Source organism: Equus quagga, chromosome 16 (genome assembly GCF_021613505.1).
Source record: "Equus quagga isolate Etosha38 chromosome 16, UCLA_HA_Equagga_1.0, whole genome shotgun sequence".
Lineage (NCBI taxonomy): Eukaryota > Metazoa > Chordata > Mammalia > Perissodactyla > Equidae > Equus > Equus quagga.
The window spans coordinates 82231928-82247491 of NC_060282.1; the positions used below are offsets into that span (position 1 = coordinate 82231928).

At 36.8% G+C, this 15564-nt stretch overlaps 1 protein-coding gene across 1 annotated transcript in view; it reads right to left on the bottom strand.

Annotated features, from left to right (window-relative positions):
- Positions 1 to 1303: 1303 nt before the first annotated feature.
- MMP16 (matrix metallopeptidase 16) overlaps positions 1304 to 15564 on the bottom strand; it is a 289314-nt gene continuing 275053 nt past the window's right edge. The window contains exon 10 of the mRNA XM_046642690.1: positions 1304 to 10988. Coding sequence (XP_046498646.1) covers positions 10654 to 10988 — 335 coding nt within the window. The 3' untranslated portion in view covers positions 1304 to 10653. The remainder of the gene's footprint in view (positions 10989 to 15564) is intronic.

Consider the following 15564-nt stretch of genomic DNA (forward strand, 5'->3'; position numbering starts at 1 on the left):
ACAGTGTATTTTGACATTAGATAAGTAAAAAATTCAGGCATATAAGGAAAATACTCGACTGGGTTAGATTGATACGTCTAGCTTTTTTTTTCTCTTTGATAATAAAAACAAGGGAGATTCATTCTTGGATTCAGCCTGATATTTACGGTGTTACGTTCTTAATAGCCTTATAAAAAGAGAGGTTATCTTTTGTTTAAAAGTCTTCTACAAATAAAAGTAAACCATACAGTTAGTTGGCCAAACCTTATAGCCTTTTGAATGCTGACGTGTTCCAGACGTCCAACAACTCTTATCCCTGAGGCTTCCCTGAACTCTTCGAGATCGAGCTTCAAATTCCCAGAGATTCACTCTAGATGCAGAGTTCAAAGTCTTACCAAAAAAGACTTGTCTACTGTTGACCAGACTGTTACATCTGTGGGATTGTCTTGGTTACTCTGCTTCAGAGGCCCTCTCTGGTGTGTGGATTAAAATTCACAAGATTAATTCTTGGTGCACATGCACCCTGATTTCTGCAGGAGGGAGCACATTTTGCTTCATTCTCAATATGTGTTCCTAATTCTTCCTAAAATTCAGATGAACTTTTGGGACTACTGTTACATATTAGATTTGATTTTCAGGAAACTCTTGGTTCCGCATTTGATTACATGCAACTATCTGATATTTGAAGAAAGACAATTTACTAAAATGTTAAATATGAAAGTGTTTCTCTTTACTCTTGTTTTCTCTCTGTGAGTCAGTTCTGTATCCATGGCCACTCTTTGCTATAGTCCTATCATGAAAAGAAAAAGGCGGGGACAGAAAAATTCCTTAAATGGGATTCTGCTAAAGACTTTTGATATAAAAATGAACTCCTTTGATTAAATTTACCTGGACAGTCGTGACGTACTGACTTTAACAAGAAGTCAAGCTCGACTATCCCGAAAGAAATGTTTACTCTTGTCAAGTGGTGATGAAATTCTAACACGTCCTTTGTTCACGGGGACTTGCCTGAACTGCATGTGACGCAGCAATGGCTCCCTTTCTTGGCCACAGTCCCGTGCTTATAGTTAGTAGTTAAACAACTCTCCAGTTGATGTGGCCAGTTATATATACTTGCTATTTCAGGCAAACACACAGGAGATTTGGGCCGAAAGTACTTAAAAGTTTTCATTCTTCCATATCATATTGCTTAGGAAGACAGAGACAGTGAAGGCTACTGCTATAGATCACAGCCTAAATATACATCGTAAATGTCGGTATATCGTTCATTGAGTAAAACCACAATGTCTATGAACCATTTTTCTGTTCTCTCATTTATTGACAGTCTTTTTTTAATTACAACACAATGAATTGATGGTAAATACAGAAGATGCAATAGTATAAAAAGCCATTTAACCCTTCCCTAGGTTAAGACACTTACAGCAGACAAAAACTGCCCCACCAAAAATCCCCTCCTCGAATGGAAACAAAATAAATATAAATTAATAAATACAAAAGAAATCACTGCACAGCCCTTAACTCCTCGATTGCCATGGCCAGAGCCATGCTGGTGGTTCCAGCTTGTGACATCGGTGTGGTTAAGGTTGCCGCAGCAGTCAAAGGTTACAGCATGTAAACATAAGTACTTCGTGGAAAAGTTCAGTCGTGTTAATGGTCTACAGCGATGAGATTAATAGCGTGACCCCTTGACCTTTAATGACGCAACATTATAAGGAGTTAAAGAGATAGTAGCTTGGTGAGCTGTTACATAGACTAGTCAACCGTTTTATTTAACAATGTGCTCATGAGGCCTTGATTTACTAATAAAAGACAACTTGTGAATAATAAACACTGTTCAATGCATTGATCAATAAAATCAATGAAAAAATTAATTTAAGCACCACAAAATTTTGCCTGATTTTATCTGACAGTCATAATACACTTTAGCACCATTTATTTAGCCTTATCTTTGCACACAAACAAGCTTTGTGTTTGTCAGTAGACGCTATCTGAAAAAATATATATATATGCCAGATTTAAGATGGTATAAATGTATTGAATCCTGTGTGGGCAGAAAACCACTAACAATGTGCAAACTTTAAAACCCATTCAGCAAATAACTGTGTTATTTCTTTCTTTGCTTGCACACAGAAGACTACATATTATCAAAAACTTAATGAAATAGTGTTGAGTATAATGGGAACAATCCAGACACTCAAGGTTAGACTTTAATACTCTCTCCATAAGTGAAAACATCATGGGGAATTAGCATAAAGGTAAAGTATTGTTAGACAACCAAAAGATAATGGCCTAAATATTTAATTTCTTAAGTGTTTCTCTCTGCTTCACAGTTTAATGCTATTTAAATAAAATCTGCATGAATTTTATGCATTAAATTCTTTTAATTTCCCATAACCACAATATAGAAGGAAAAAAGAAGCTATAAAATGTGTATTGTTTACCCAAGAGACAACTTTCCTTTGCAGTTGCTTGCATCTCATTCTGACTCTGAAAGATAAAAGTCTGTGCAATTTCTTTTAATATATATAGTATTTATTTGACAAACTAAATTTATGGGAGCTTTTCCCCTTTATCTAGTAAATATATATATCTATACACACACACACATATATGTGTGTGTATAGATACATATATTATATATACTATATATTTCCAATCTATATTACCAGATAGCTTGTATGGATGGCATAAATGGCATTCATTATCAGACTGATCCACCATTGGGATCAAGATAATGTTAATACAGGTATACAAGTTTTAAAACATCTTGAAGATAGGTTACTATACTGATGGAGCAGGCAATTTTCTCAATGTCAATAATTGTTTCTTTTAAAAAACCATCAATAGACTATGGACTAATTAGATTTTATGTTTTTGTTAAAAAATTAAGTTTATTAAAAGTTATATTAGCGTAAAATTGAACTAGTAAACTCCATTTATTTCCCTCCTATAATATAAAAACAAGATATATTTGTTTAAAATTATATACCTAAAAAAATCTTTTCAAGACTTTTAAGCCTGAAGCAAATTTTTATGGGCGAGTCTCTAAAACCCCTGAAAATAGAGGTCCACAATAGAAATGCTGATGCAGTTAGAACCAACGTAGCAAAGAGCCACCACTATAATACCCCTTATTCTTTTATTCTCTCTCTTTTTAATATATACGTAATTTACACATAAAGGGAAATAGACTAAGGAATCGAGGTTTTAGGCATTCATGTACTTATGACGTACGTTAAACAGAATACCATATTATGGTATTTACTTTCCTGTATAATCATTTAAGAAATACTCTTCAAAAGCAGACTTCCTGGCTGGCTTATCCACAGACAAGAGCGTTCCTCCTCGGCATTTCACTTTTCTCAGGGGAGTGGCTCTAAAAAGTTAGAACCCAATGCAAGAGATTGGGAGGTGTGCGAGATTTACTGAGCCTTAGATTTGCAGAAACTCGTGGAAGAAGACACTGAGAAACAAAGACGCTTTTTTTGGGCACCACATCTGAGGTACAATGCTGCTCAATTTCGGTTTTCACAAAGGGAAGGGAAAATCAAATCTGTAAAAAAAAGGGACAAGGTGGAAATGGAAAGGAATGCAAATATAGGCACAGACTGTGTAACACAATTAGAAATAATATGTCCCTCCCTACCATCTGTACTTTTTGTAACACACAGAAAGCAAACAAATAATTTCAGAATTGGAGGAGCAGAAAAACCAGGCATACAATCACCCTTGTTTTGAAATCATGTTTGTTTGGAAGTAACAAAGTAACTAAGATTGTGAAATTTTGTGTGTATGAACATAAACATGTCAGATACAAAAGAATGAGTGACAAAAAGAATGAAAAACCTAATTTTACCCAGGCAAGAGTACAAACTATAGAGCTGTGAGAAGACAGGCAATAATATGGCCTCTGTGATGATATTTCAGTGGTAGCAAAAACTATGACATTGATTTAAGGATTGAATCATTCATTCAAGAAAAGTATGTTTCACCTTCACAACTGGGTTGTCAACACATAGACAGGGAACAAGTTCAAACTAACCTTACATAAGAGCAAATGAAACATGCATTCTAGTGACTTTTCAAACAGACAGCGCTCACACCAGGCTTTATTTGTCCATATCTCGGCAAGACAGGCCAACGCAGAAACATACAGTCTCATAAGGGGCGGCCAGTATGAGCAGCGCCACGTCCTATCCTAGGAGAAGCATCCTGCCATGCCGTCACATCTCACCAAAGCCTCGTGGGACACGAGGCGTGCATGAAAAGGCTTGTGCCAGAAGTGTTACACCTGGGATCCAGTCTAGCTACAGACATGTCTCTATTTTGAGCGATGTTTTTTCATGAAGAAAAACAAGTGGATAAAATACTCAAGAAACAGCTTTGTGAGCCACAAATTTAATCACTTTATTCATGTTCATCATTCTCTCCTTCTGGTTTTTCTATGTGAAATAAGGGTTAATGACATCTTGCTCTGAAGCTAAGTGACATGATACAATGACCATATCTTCATATTTATTTCAATTGATTTTCTTCTCCCTTCTTAAGGGCATATAAATCCAGCTCTGCAGCAGAGCACATGGCGAAGTTATGGGAATTAGCACAACATCCTAGTTTATATGTATCTGCTCTACACTGTCCAGTGTGCCCTTGAATGTAAGGACACACTGAGTGCAAACGAGTATTAGTCCCCGTCCAATGTTAGTATGAGATAAATTCCAAGACACGTTGCTCTTTAAATTGAAAAGGCATAAAATCTTCATAAGTAAACATCTCTCACAGGTAACTTTTTATACTTATTATGCACTGACCATGAGTTACTGGTTATGCCCTCATTTTTCATAAAGAGCTTTAGTTGTGAGCACATGAGAAGTGCTGTGCTACAGCACTCATGACCATATATCCTTACTTAGTTTAAAGAATTACATTGTTCTAAAAAATGATGCAGCTCGTGTCCAGTTACAAGCTCACAATTGTGTTTAAAAATCAAAGGCTGCTACTTCAGTATTCTACCAGAAAACTAACAGAAATTTTACAGTATCACATCTGTTTTTCACTCAATTTCTGTAAATTTGTCAAATCAGCGTTTGTTTTTTGGCTTTATATACTATTGATTTAAATTTCAAAGTAGACCTATGTATAAAATATTGAAAGAGATATTTGCAATTGGATGTTATTGATCTGACTTGAAATATCTCAGAATCATTTCAAAATTACACCAATGGAAACAAAGGAAAAGTGATTTGAGTAGCATGTGAAAGACAAAGGTTACGATTAGGTGAGACTAGAACACGAAGGCAAATTTTTTGCGACGATGCCAAGTGTTCTGTGTTACACGATCATTGAGGTAAATGTCTATCCTAGGGAAATGGCTTTTCTCAGGAGATTCTAACAGACATTTCTTTCCAACTGAGGTTACTGAACACCTGACTTTGACATTTTTAGCCCAGAAGGCAATGCAGGAGTATCAGATGTGTTTATGCAGGGCAGCATCTAATGACCACTGGCTAATTATATGCATTGATATTTCACATACTCATCTCTAGTGTGAAGGGCTTGAAGCTGCATTTTTCTCTACTATTTTTATACTTGCTAAAGTAAAATTTCCAGTTGTATTAAGGAATGTTGTAGTATATATTTTTTATATTTTACAAAAGACTCATTTTTCCTCTCCCTCCATTTCCATTATATTTAATAAATATAACATCTAGTTTTCATATTTATGGTGTGGTGCTATGCCTAGTTGCTGCTTTCTTTATTACATAAAGTTCTAATTTTTAAAACATAACTGATAAAACTTTTCTGGTGTAGCTACAGTTCCCTCCTCGGCAACGTGGAGCCTGTAATATAGATACAGATGCTCCGGCAGTTATAATCTGTGCTCACAATAAATCAGTATTATGAAGGTGCATGAGATGCAACGGAATGGTGAGACCCTCTACTATTGTCATGAAACCTTTTGTGATATCATATATTGGCTGAGATTGTACTTACAGCTATTTGTAACAACTCATCTGAATTTAACATTTTGCTTTAGACAGCATGCTCCGTTGGACATCTGTGATATTTTGGATCATGCTCTCGAGAGCATCAAAAATTAAACGAACTCTTTGCTATGTTTGCTGAAAAAGATTTCACCACCATCCATGAGGTTGTTTCAGTACATGTTACAATCTCACAGACTCAATACTATCAGAAATCACTACCTTTATTAGTTTCTGGAAGTAATTCCTAAACTCAAAAAAAAAAAGATTTTTCGCACGATTCTTGTGTTAACTCAGTCTGTTTGGTGATAACATCCATTCCCCTTCAGATAGCACAGCGAGTTCAGTCAACAGGAACACACTGGTTATTCTACTGTAAGATCCACAAAGTGGGGGTGTGTATTTGTCCCATCCTAGCTATATCAGCACAATAAGTAGAACTTGAAAGTATTGTAATGCTAGCCCTACGATCCAGCATAGACACATCATCCATGTATTGGAACTACCAGTGAAGTTGGGCAATGTTCTCGTGCACTACATTGCATTTTTTAATCACCCACAGAAAGGGAATAAAAATATGCATACAGTATATGAAACAAACTGTGTGTCAATAGAAAATGATTACAAGCAATCTGACTGGTAAAAGTAACATCTGCTTATTTCTGTAAATCAGTCTCTATCCTTTATTACTTAGTAATTATTTTTTGTAAATTATTACTTAGTAATTTATTACATCTGATTCAGAAAAACCTTGCCCTCTGATTTACAACAGAAGTTGTCTTGGCTAGTATCATATAACGTTCTCTAATTTATCTACATTACCTTTGCAATTGTAAAGCGCATCTGCAGTCACCGGTTCTGATTGCCATGTCAGCAGACACTTTGTTCCGAGATAAATCAATAGTTAAATTCACAACCTCCTTTGAGGTGGATTTACTGCTTTATAGAGAATACAGAACTGATTGGCTATTTCAATACTTCATTCTGTCCAGTTAATAATATATAGAATAACAATATTTGGCTAAAATTATAAACTATATAGTTAATTTATGTAAGGAACATTACTTTGTTTACATGATAGGTTAAAGTAATGAGAAATAAGGAAATGAGAATTTTCTTTTGTGATCACGAATGTGTTTTCATTTGAATTTGGGAAACCCTATGTCTCAACTTTCCATGCTGTTAGCGATGGGATGATGAAAAATATTTGATAGATTGTATGTCTTTATTGATACTGAACTGGCACATTATGTTGTTGACCCCTGGAAATTTATTCCACATTGTTTTTGAGTCACTCTTCTTATGTATAGACCAATTAGTCACTCTCCCTTTCACTATTCCATTAGGATCACGATTTCTTTTCCAAACCCCAAGAGGAAGGGGAGTCGGTTAACCAATACTGGCAAAGTGCCCAGGGTACAATAAACAAACAGAATCCTGGTGTTTGTCATTGTGTTGTACTTAATATTTTCTTATCTCTTGCAGTCTCACAACCTGAAAATTTAAATGTCCTTGTAAAGAGAGAAGCCATATATGCCTTTTCCTATCACATAAATCTCATCTCATATTGAAGTAAATATGATCCAACACTTATTCATGATACTTCCAGAATTCAAGCATAAGGATAGCATTCTTCTCTTCTTAATGCTATGATTATTTTCCAGCCCTTATATACTTATAGTCTTATGATGAATCCAGACATTGTGACAAATGAGTAAAGAGGCAAAACATTGCTTCTTAAGTTTCTCTCTCACTTTAGAGAAAAAAAGAAAATCAATTTTCAATGCAGGTTGATGAAATTCCTCAATGATTTACACATGTCCCAAAATGACATATTTCCTCATTTCTATCTTTAGCAAAATATAATTTCCAGTCATTTTTTTGTCTTGACATCAAGGTCCTAAAAGGATCAAACTCGCCTACAAGCAAACACCGTATAAATGAGCTTACGTACATAGTCCTCCATGCTCAGTAGAAGTGACTAACTCTTTATAATATCAGCATCTTCTAGAATGGAAGCACTGAAGAAAAGCTGCTGGGCTAATTCTGTTCCCCTCCATTGCTTTCTTGGCCCTCACATACATAATCTCCCACATCTTGTCAAAATACAGTCTGCATTGCATAATGTTTTGCTGTGAAGACATTCCTCTTTTTTTAACTGTTCTTTTTTCTTAGCCTTACATTATATACGTTCCGGTTGTAAGAAATAGCAGTCTGCAAGGCTGTGCGGCATGCCACCGATGATTACAAAATATTTTCCCCAACCAAATCATAAACATGTAGTTTAACCGAAAGGCATTCTAATTTCCATGCTATGTTGAGTATAAATATAAATTCAAGGCAGCCAAACTATCCATTTCCAAATAAGAATGTATACCTACACTCATTAAAAATCATCTGGAAACGTGTATTATTAGCAAATGAGTAAGAAATTTTCACTAGTATAAAATTCCTGCTTTATATAAAAGCCACACTGGCCATTCAAGTATTTTGAGGTTTTTTTTCCCCCCTATGGTTTTATATTTGTACTAAAATGATGAATTTAGACTTGAAATTATATTGAAGGAAAATTAAAAGTCACTTCTACGTATAGGGCATTTTTAGAGTGGGCATGTGAAGAGCAGTGTCCATCTGCGGATCCACCATCAACATTCTTTCTCTCTCCACTCTGAGGAAACAGCTCGTGCTTACTAGGTTTTTAGCGAACAATTAACACTCCAACGGAGAAGCAACACCAGACTCCTTCAGTTTGTGCCAGTTTGCAAGTTAAAGGTCAAAGGGCAACAGACATAGAACGGGACCGTTCAAGGAAATTTTTCACAGAAGACAATGTTTAGGTTGTAATGACAGTCAACAGATCAGTAATCAAGTTCAAGGCAAGCTGTTCATTGTTTCAAAAGCTAATCCCCTCAAAAGCTGGCTTTCACACAAAGCCAATGTCTGACTCATGGGGTGCATTCGTTCTGACCATCTCTAGTAAGTTCACAGCCCAGTGGCTGTAAAGCCTTTCACTGCAAGAAGCAGCTCCTAAAAATCAATAGAGGTCTGTCAGTTGCTGACTTTTCTCTAGGAAAAAATTATTGATACAAACCTGCTCTGCAGGTCACATGAAAATGACAACACTGCTTTAGGACAAATCACACGCAACAATGAAATGCTTTGGTGGTCTCTTGGCTCTGTCAGTGATCAATCGGATGGCTAAAGGCCAGAAGCCACAGGAACCCTTTGAGAACTATGATTGACATGCAACAGGTAATGCGCTGGAGGATATTCATGCAATCTCAGAGTCATCATTTTAATTCATTTTTTAAATGGCAATGCCAACTGCATGTACCAAGGCAAATGGAATTTTCATGCAACGGATTTTAAAACAGAAATTCAGTATGTCTAACAACAACAAAAAGAAGACTTTGGATACTGTCATCAGTCATTCAAATAAAATCTCACTCTTACAAGATACTTAATAAAATATCTTTTTATTTGCCAGAGAACTTTTTGGCAAGTAACATCACTTCTGTTATAAATGCATTTCTGTAGTACCGTAAATTCTTTAAAAATTACATTGGGTTATAGGATATCTGTTTTAAAAACCTGAATTCTTGAGCCTGTGCCTGTTTTCACCATTGCCCAGTTCTGTAATTTACCAGAGAGCAAGACTGACCATCCTCAGACTCTGAAAGCTGATCTGATAGTTCTCAAAGGGTTACAGCAATGCATCACTAGTGTCACACACCCTTAAAAAACAACTGCCACTTTAGACGACTTCAGAGACACACTGCTTCTTACTCTTCTTATAGTGAATATTCCTGACAGACCCCTGGGAGGCCTGGGGCAATGGCCTAATACAACTTGGGGACATTATCACAGCGATGCAGGGGGAAGGTGGCAGAAGGGGTTTAGAAACACTCCCAAACAATGAAAAGGTCCTGTTTGAATACAGCTATGAATATAAATGTGATGCAACATTGAGGACATAGCTGAGAACAGCTGTATAAAACGAAAAATGGATGTATTTTTAAGGCTGTTACTATATTGCAGATATTTTGGCCCCTTGTTTGTTGGAAAATGGCTGTCCCGACAGTCTAACGTCCTGCGTGTGTGTTCCAATCTCCCACCTGACAAAAAAACGAAGCGTAGGAGACTATCTGTAGCAGTCAGAGAGCTATCTTCTTTGGAGACAAAGCTGTTTTGGGTCTTCACACTTTCCTGAAAGTTCAACTGTGGGGTTTTTTTTGTTTAACCTTTTTTTCTCTTTGCTCTAAAGCAAAAATTCATGGGTTTTCCGTTTTGCTTTTTTTTTTTACCCCCCTCCCCGCCCCCAAGAAATGGGCTCAGACTTCAGAAGGAAAATAATATTAGAAACCTTTCAGAAGAATCTTTTCTTCTTTTCTCCTCTTCTTTAGTTAATGCTGAAAATTTACTGGGCATTGAGCGTGCAGAGGAAAGGCCTAGAACTGAATGACAAGGAGAGACAGACGACTGAAGAAGGGCAGATACTGTGCATCATGGAAGCGTCCCCACGAGTGTGTTTCCACTCCTGTGCAGGACCAGCAACCCTCTGGGTTTGAAAGGTCAGCCCTGATCCAGGCCGCCAAGCCTGCTCCTAGCTAGGAAACAGCATAACAGCTCTTGTCTTGAATCTCAAGTTACCACAAACTCCTGGAAAAGAAAGACAGGAAAAAGCCCTAGATCACACCCACTCTTGCATAGAGCGCTTACAGTACAGTATGTGGCGGGGTGTCCCTTTCCTCTTGAACTGGAACACAGTGTAAACCAGTACAAGGAGGCATAAGGCCAGGATGCAGGGGATGACAATGGCTATGGCTTTCACAGTGCTGGCTGTGTTGTCCAGTTTGATGACAATGTCTACATCGTCTGGCGGGCTGTGTCCTTCTTTGTCTCTGTCTGTTGGTCCATCACAGCCCATAAAATCCTTGAGGATGGATCTGGGATATCCAGGTTCTACCTTGAGTATCTGGTTGTTGAATTTCCAATACTCCTTTCCTTTGTAGAAATATGTAAAGCCTGCGGGGGAAACACACACAGGAACCACTTATTTGTGAAAGTGTCCATGTACAGAAATTTAATAAAATAGGCTACTCGAAAGATGTATTTTAAGGCCTCTCAATTTTCGTAGGAAGAAGACACCATTCTCAGCTCAGCTGTCTGTTGAGATGGATGTGGCTTCTGTGCTCAAGGAACCGTGCCCTGAGGCCCAAGGAAAGCTCAGCTAAGAAAGAAACGTCCTCTGCAGAGCAGTGTTGAAAGACCCCGCCGTATACACCTACTCCCGCTCTCCATAAGAGAGAGAAGGTTTAGCTCCCTTAGAGGATCCCTGGCAGAGAATCACACATCAGTGTGATGATGTCAAACTACACCGGAAGATGCTGATACAGTGTTACCAACTGCTGCTGCGGGTGAGCACCTGGATGTAAGATACATTGTAGGGAGGCTCCTCTGAAACCCCTCCCCGGAAATTTCTACTCAACTTTGCATGGGAAATAGCTGTGCTCCTCCCAAACAATAGGGGTGCTTTGTCATTTGGACAAAGACAGCTCAACAAATCATAAATCATGAAACGAGAGATGTTTTCCTTTGTCTGCTGAAGATTTTAATGAGAAAATAGGCACTTCTAGTATCTTGTGCGCTAACCTCATTTCTGACTCTAGGTCATGCCCATTTTGCCTCTTCTCCTTTTGTCCTTATCATTTAACTTCCTTATTTACTTAGTTTATGTTAAAATCATGTTAAATTTAACTAGCTGCATTTCATAGAATTTCTAAAGCCATTGTTAATCCTTTTCTTTAATTCTTCCAACTAACATACATTTCCTGGGGGAGGAGGTGGTATGCGCCAGGCTCAAGTCACTAGCATTACACGTGATTTATGGTCCACTATGTTGCGGAAGCAGATAACAGACTTTGCAAGCTTGTCACAATTAAACTACAAATACGTGTATTTTTCTTAGGACTGTTCTCCATAATTTTTTGCTGTTTTTGTTGGGCACAGATTTTTCTTTCTGTCCATCGCTCTTTCATGTCAAGTTTCTTTGTGACTATCTTCCTTGGACTTAATTTCTGCTTTGAGATAAAATTCATGAAACCAAGAAGAAATGTTTTAATGTTAAAATTATGTAAAAACTATATTTTGGGAGCTATTTATTTTGAAAAATATACTTACTTTAGAGTTAATAAGCATTAATGAGGGCTTTCTTTTTCCTATATTGTTGAGTACTTTTTGGAAAGAAGCACTGTGTTAAAAACTCAGCAAATGACATCTTTTAATCTTCATAACCACTCTGTCAGGTGGTTTAATTACCTATACGTTTCAGGCAAAGATGCGAGGCTCAGAAAGAAAATACTATGCCCAAGACCTGGGGAAAGCAGGGTTTAAATCTTGGTCTAGTTCTAGAGGCTGAACACTGAATGATTTTTCTAAGACTGGGTCCTTTAGTGATCTCTTGTCTTTCAACAATCACTCCTTGGCTAAACACCACAGGTTGTGACAGTTGCCACTCCTGAAACACAACAACCTCTGACACCTCTCCAAAAATTTCAGCTTGGATAGACCATCACTTCAGGTCACTGCATTTTGGAAATCATTCTGTTCAATGCCATAAAAATCTGCTGTTGCTTTTAGTTTCGAAGGGCAGTTTTGCAATCAGAGCATCTTGCCAAGTGAAAACAGGTGTACGGAGATTCAGATTTTTCTGCAGGGAGCTGGTATTTGGTCACGCTAATGAAACCCAATGTAATTACTCAACAAGCTTGGATGAAGAAACGTTCAGGGCCTGTCAAGTGGCAGAACATTATATGATCATAGTTGAATAACAGCACTGATCTAGAATTAAACAGACCTTCAAAACACGTGGAAAGACTTCTTACTTATATTTATAACCTGGAAACCAACAGCTGGAAGTGTCCTCATCCTTAATTTTTCATCAAAGCTAATTACTATGAAGCTGCTGGGTATCTCACAAAAGTTCAGAAGTTTCCATTTTCATGTTTATCAGGTGTGTAGGCCAAATTTTATAGTAGCACACTCCGTGCACAGGAGTAGAATTGTAGTTTACTGAATAAACTTGTTAGAGATAAGAACTCTAATAAGTAGGAATTAAAGAACAAAAGCATTGGAAAAAAAGTAGCCTGAAATCTTGGTAATAGAAATCTGCCAAACTTTGATCCCGCAAAATTCATCTCATTCAATAATTTAGGTTTGCTGTTTTTTTCCGTATATGAAATGTCGGTTGAGGAAATGTTTATGAACTCCTATTTTTTTCCTTTTTACGAGTGCCTTTGATGTTATAATCTTGTAGATGCTGTGCTTGTTGAGTACTTCAAATGATTCTAACCTGAATTATTATTTTTTCAGAAATCCTGATAAAGAACTCAGTGAGGTTGTAATGTATTATTTGATGACCTTTTTTCTCTTGTATTTGACTAGGTTATACTGGTGACATACCTATTGCTTAGTCCAAACTGTAATGAGACACTGTCCACAATAGCTTTCTGGTTATAACTTAGTGGATGTTCTGGTTGGCAGTGCGTATGTGTTCTTTCTATTCTCCACTCTTATATGTTTATTAAGAAGGTAATTAATGTTTAATAAATGTGAATGAATAAACTGAATCTTGTGGAAATATTTGTTTGAATCACACTTGTGGATTTTCACAGAGTAAGAGAAGGGGGGAGAATTAATACACCAAATCAAGAGATTTAAGGGTCAAAACTATTTTAACAGGCTAAAAGTGGGGCTGTAATAAAATGCAACAATGTTAAAAGCAGAATCTTGCATTAACCCTAAAATTGCATTTTCTAAGGAGAGAATATAGAATACCTAGGAGGTGGAGTTTGACAGCAATTAACGTGGAAACAATCTGAAGGAGGGCAGATGCAATGATGCTTTACTGCAATTTTAGTGTATGTTAAACTCTCATGTCGTTGCTTAAAACACTGTCGAACAGCGAGTGTTAAGAAGAAATCATTCAACTATATACTGCATGAGTCAGAGATCACCTGGATTATTGTGGTTATTTTCGGGGGCTAAAAGTAAATAGGAAAATAAGAAAATTGTTAGATTAAGATGGTTACAGGGGAAAACCAAGAGGATGATGGCTCCAGAAGCTGCTCTCTGAGAAAGGCTGGGTCTGCCTAGTATGACAAAATGAACAATTCAGCCTGACACGGCAGATCATCAATTACTTTAATGATACAATATAGAAAAAGACTTTTTTAACTTTTTCTCTTTGGAGACAGTGTGCTAGAACACATTCACTGAGACTAGAACGTTCTAGCTCCAAGCCTTAGATATAGAATCCTACCACTTTTATGATCGTAGGTTCCTTAAACTAGCTGATGTTGGTTTCCTCATTTATAAAAAATAATAAATGAGGTAAAGAGGTAATTGTGTTGCACAATTAAATTAGATGAGAAGTTTAAGTAGCACAACTTATTCACGGTAGGCACTCAATAAATGGAACCAAGTATTCATATTTCATTGGGCAAGGTAGCAGAATTAATACCAATAGGTATTACAGGAAGGCATATTCCACCTTGAGGTGAAAAACATCCTTCAAAAATCTATAGCTGAATTTTAAGCTTGTGGACTTTTTTGGTTTTGACAATTACCATTAGGAGAGGATTCTGAGGAAGAAATTCCTACATTGGCGGAAGAGAGGATTGGAGAAAACATTCCAAGGCTCTATCATCTCTGACTTGTGACTATCAAATATCATATGCATGGATTTATCTTTACAGGGAATTACTTTGAGTCTAAATATAAATACAAATGTGTGTTTAATAATTTGAGCTTTCTCTCTTTCATAACAAATGTGAGGAAAGAAATTGTGCAAAATTAGAGTTTAAGGTAAGAAGCCACAAGCATGAGATCTGAGTAGAGAATAGAAAGTGGAGAACTCGCTGTTGGTAGACTATTTAGAACAAGACCTTCCAGACTGGCTCATCTTGCTACTCTCCAGAACAAGGGTTCCAGACAAATAGATCTCCTCCACTTCAGGGAGTGAACTTTTGGAGAACGGAAGGAATAAAATTAAGCTTCAGCAACAATATTTATTGAATGGTCACTCTGTGACTGCCTGCAAAGAGTCTACACTGGAGAGGACAATGTGCATACAAGCTGATCGTTGTAATAGGAGACTTTGAGTGCAAGGGGTAGGGTACCAAAAAAGTATATTCAAGGAAGATTTCCTGAAAGATGAAAAGTGAGCTCAACATTGAAGGATATCAAAGACGGGGCTGGACCAGGTAAGGTCCAGAAGACATGGATTTTTTGAAATTTTATCTGTAGTATTTTGTCATTTGTAAGCACTGATTTTCCCAACATGCTTTGTTTCTCTGTCAGTATTTTACAAAGTTATTCTTTGCTATGTGAAAAGAAAACATTAAATTATGAATATAAGGAAACCATTTTTCTTCTTAGGAAATTTACCCTTGAGCTGAGAAGATGGTGGGAAAGTGCTCAGGGAAATATGCTCGGCATTCTCAGTTCTTTTTTGTACAACACACAAAATTGAGTAAATGTGAACTTTCATAGAGGTGGAAATTGATAGCATTTTGTTAATTATGTTATTATAACAAAAATA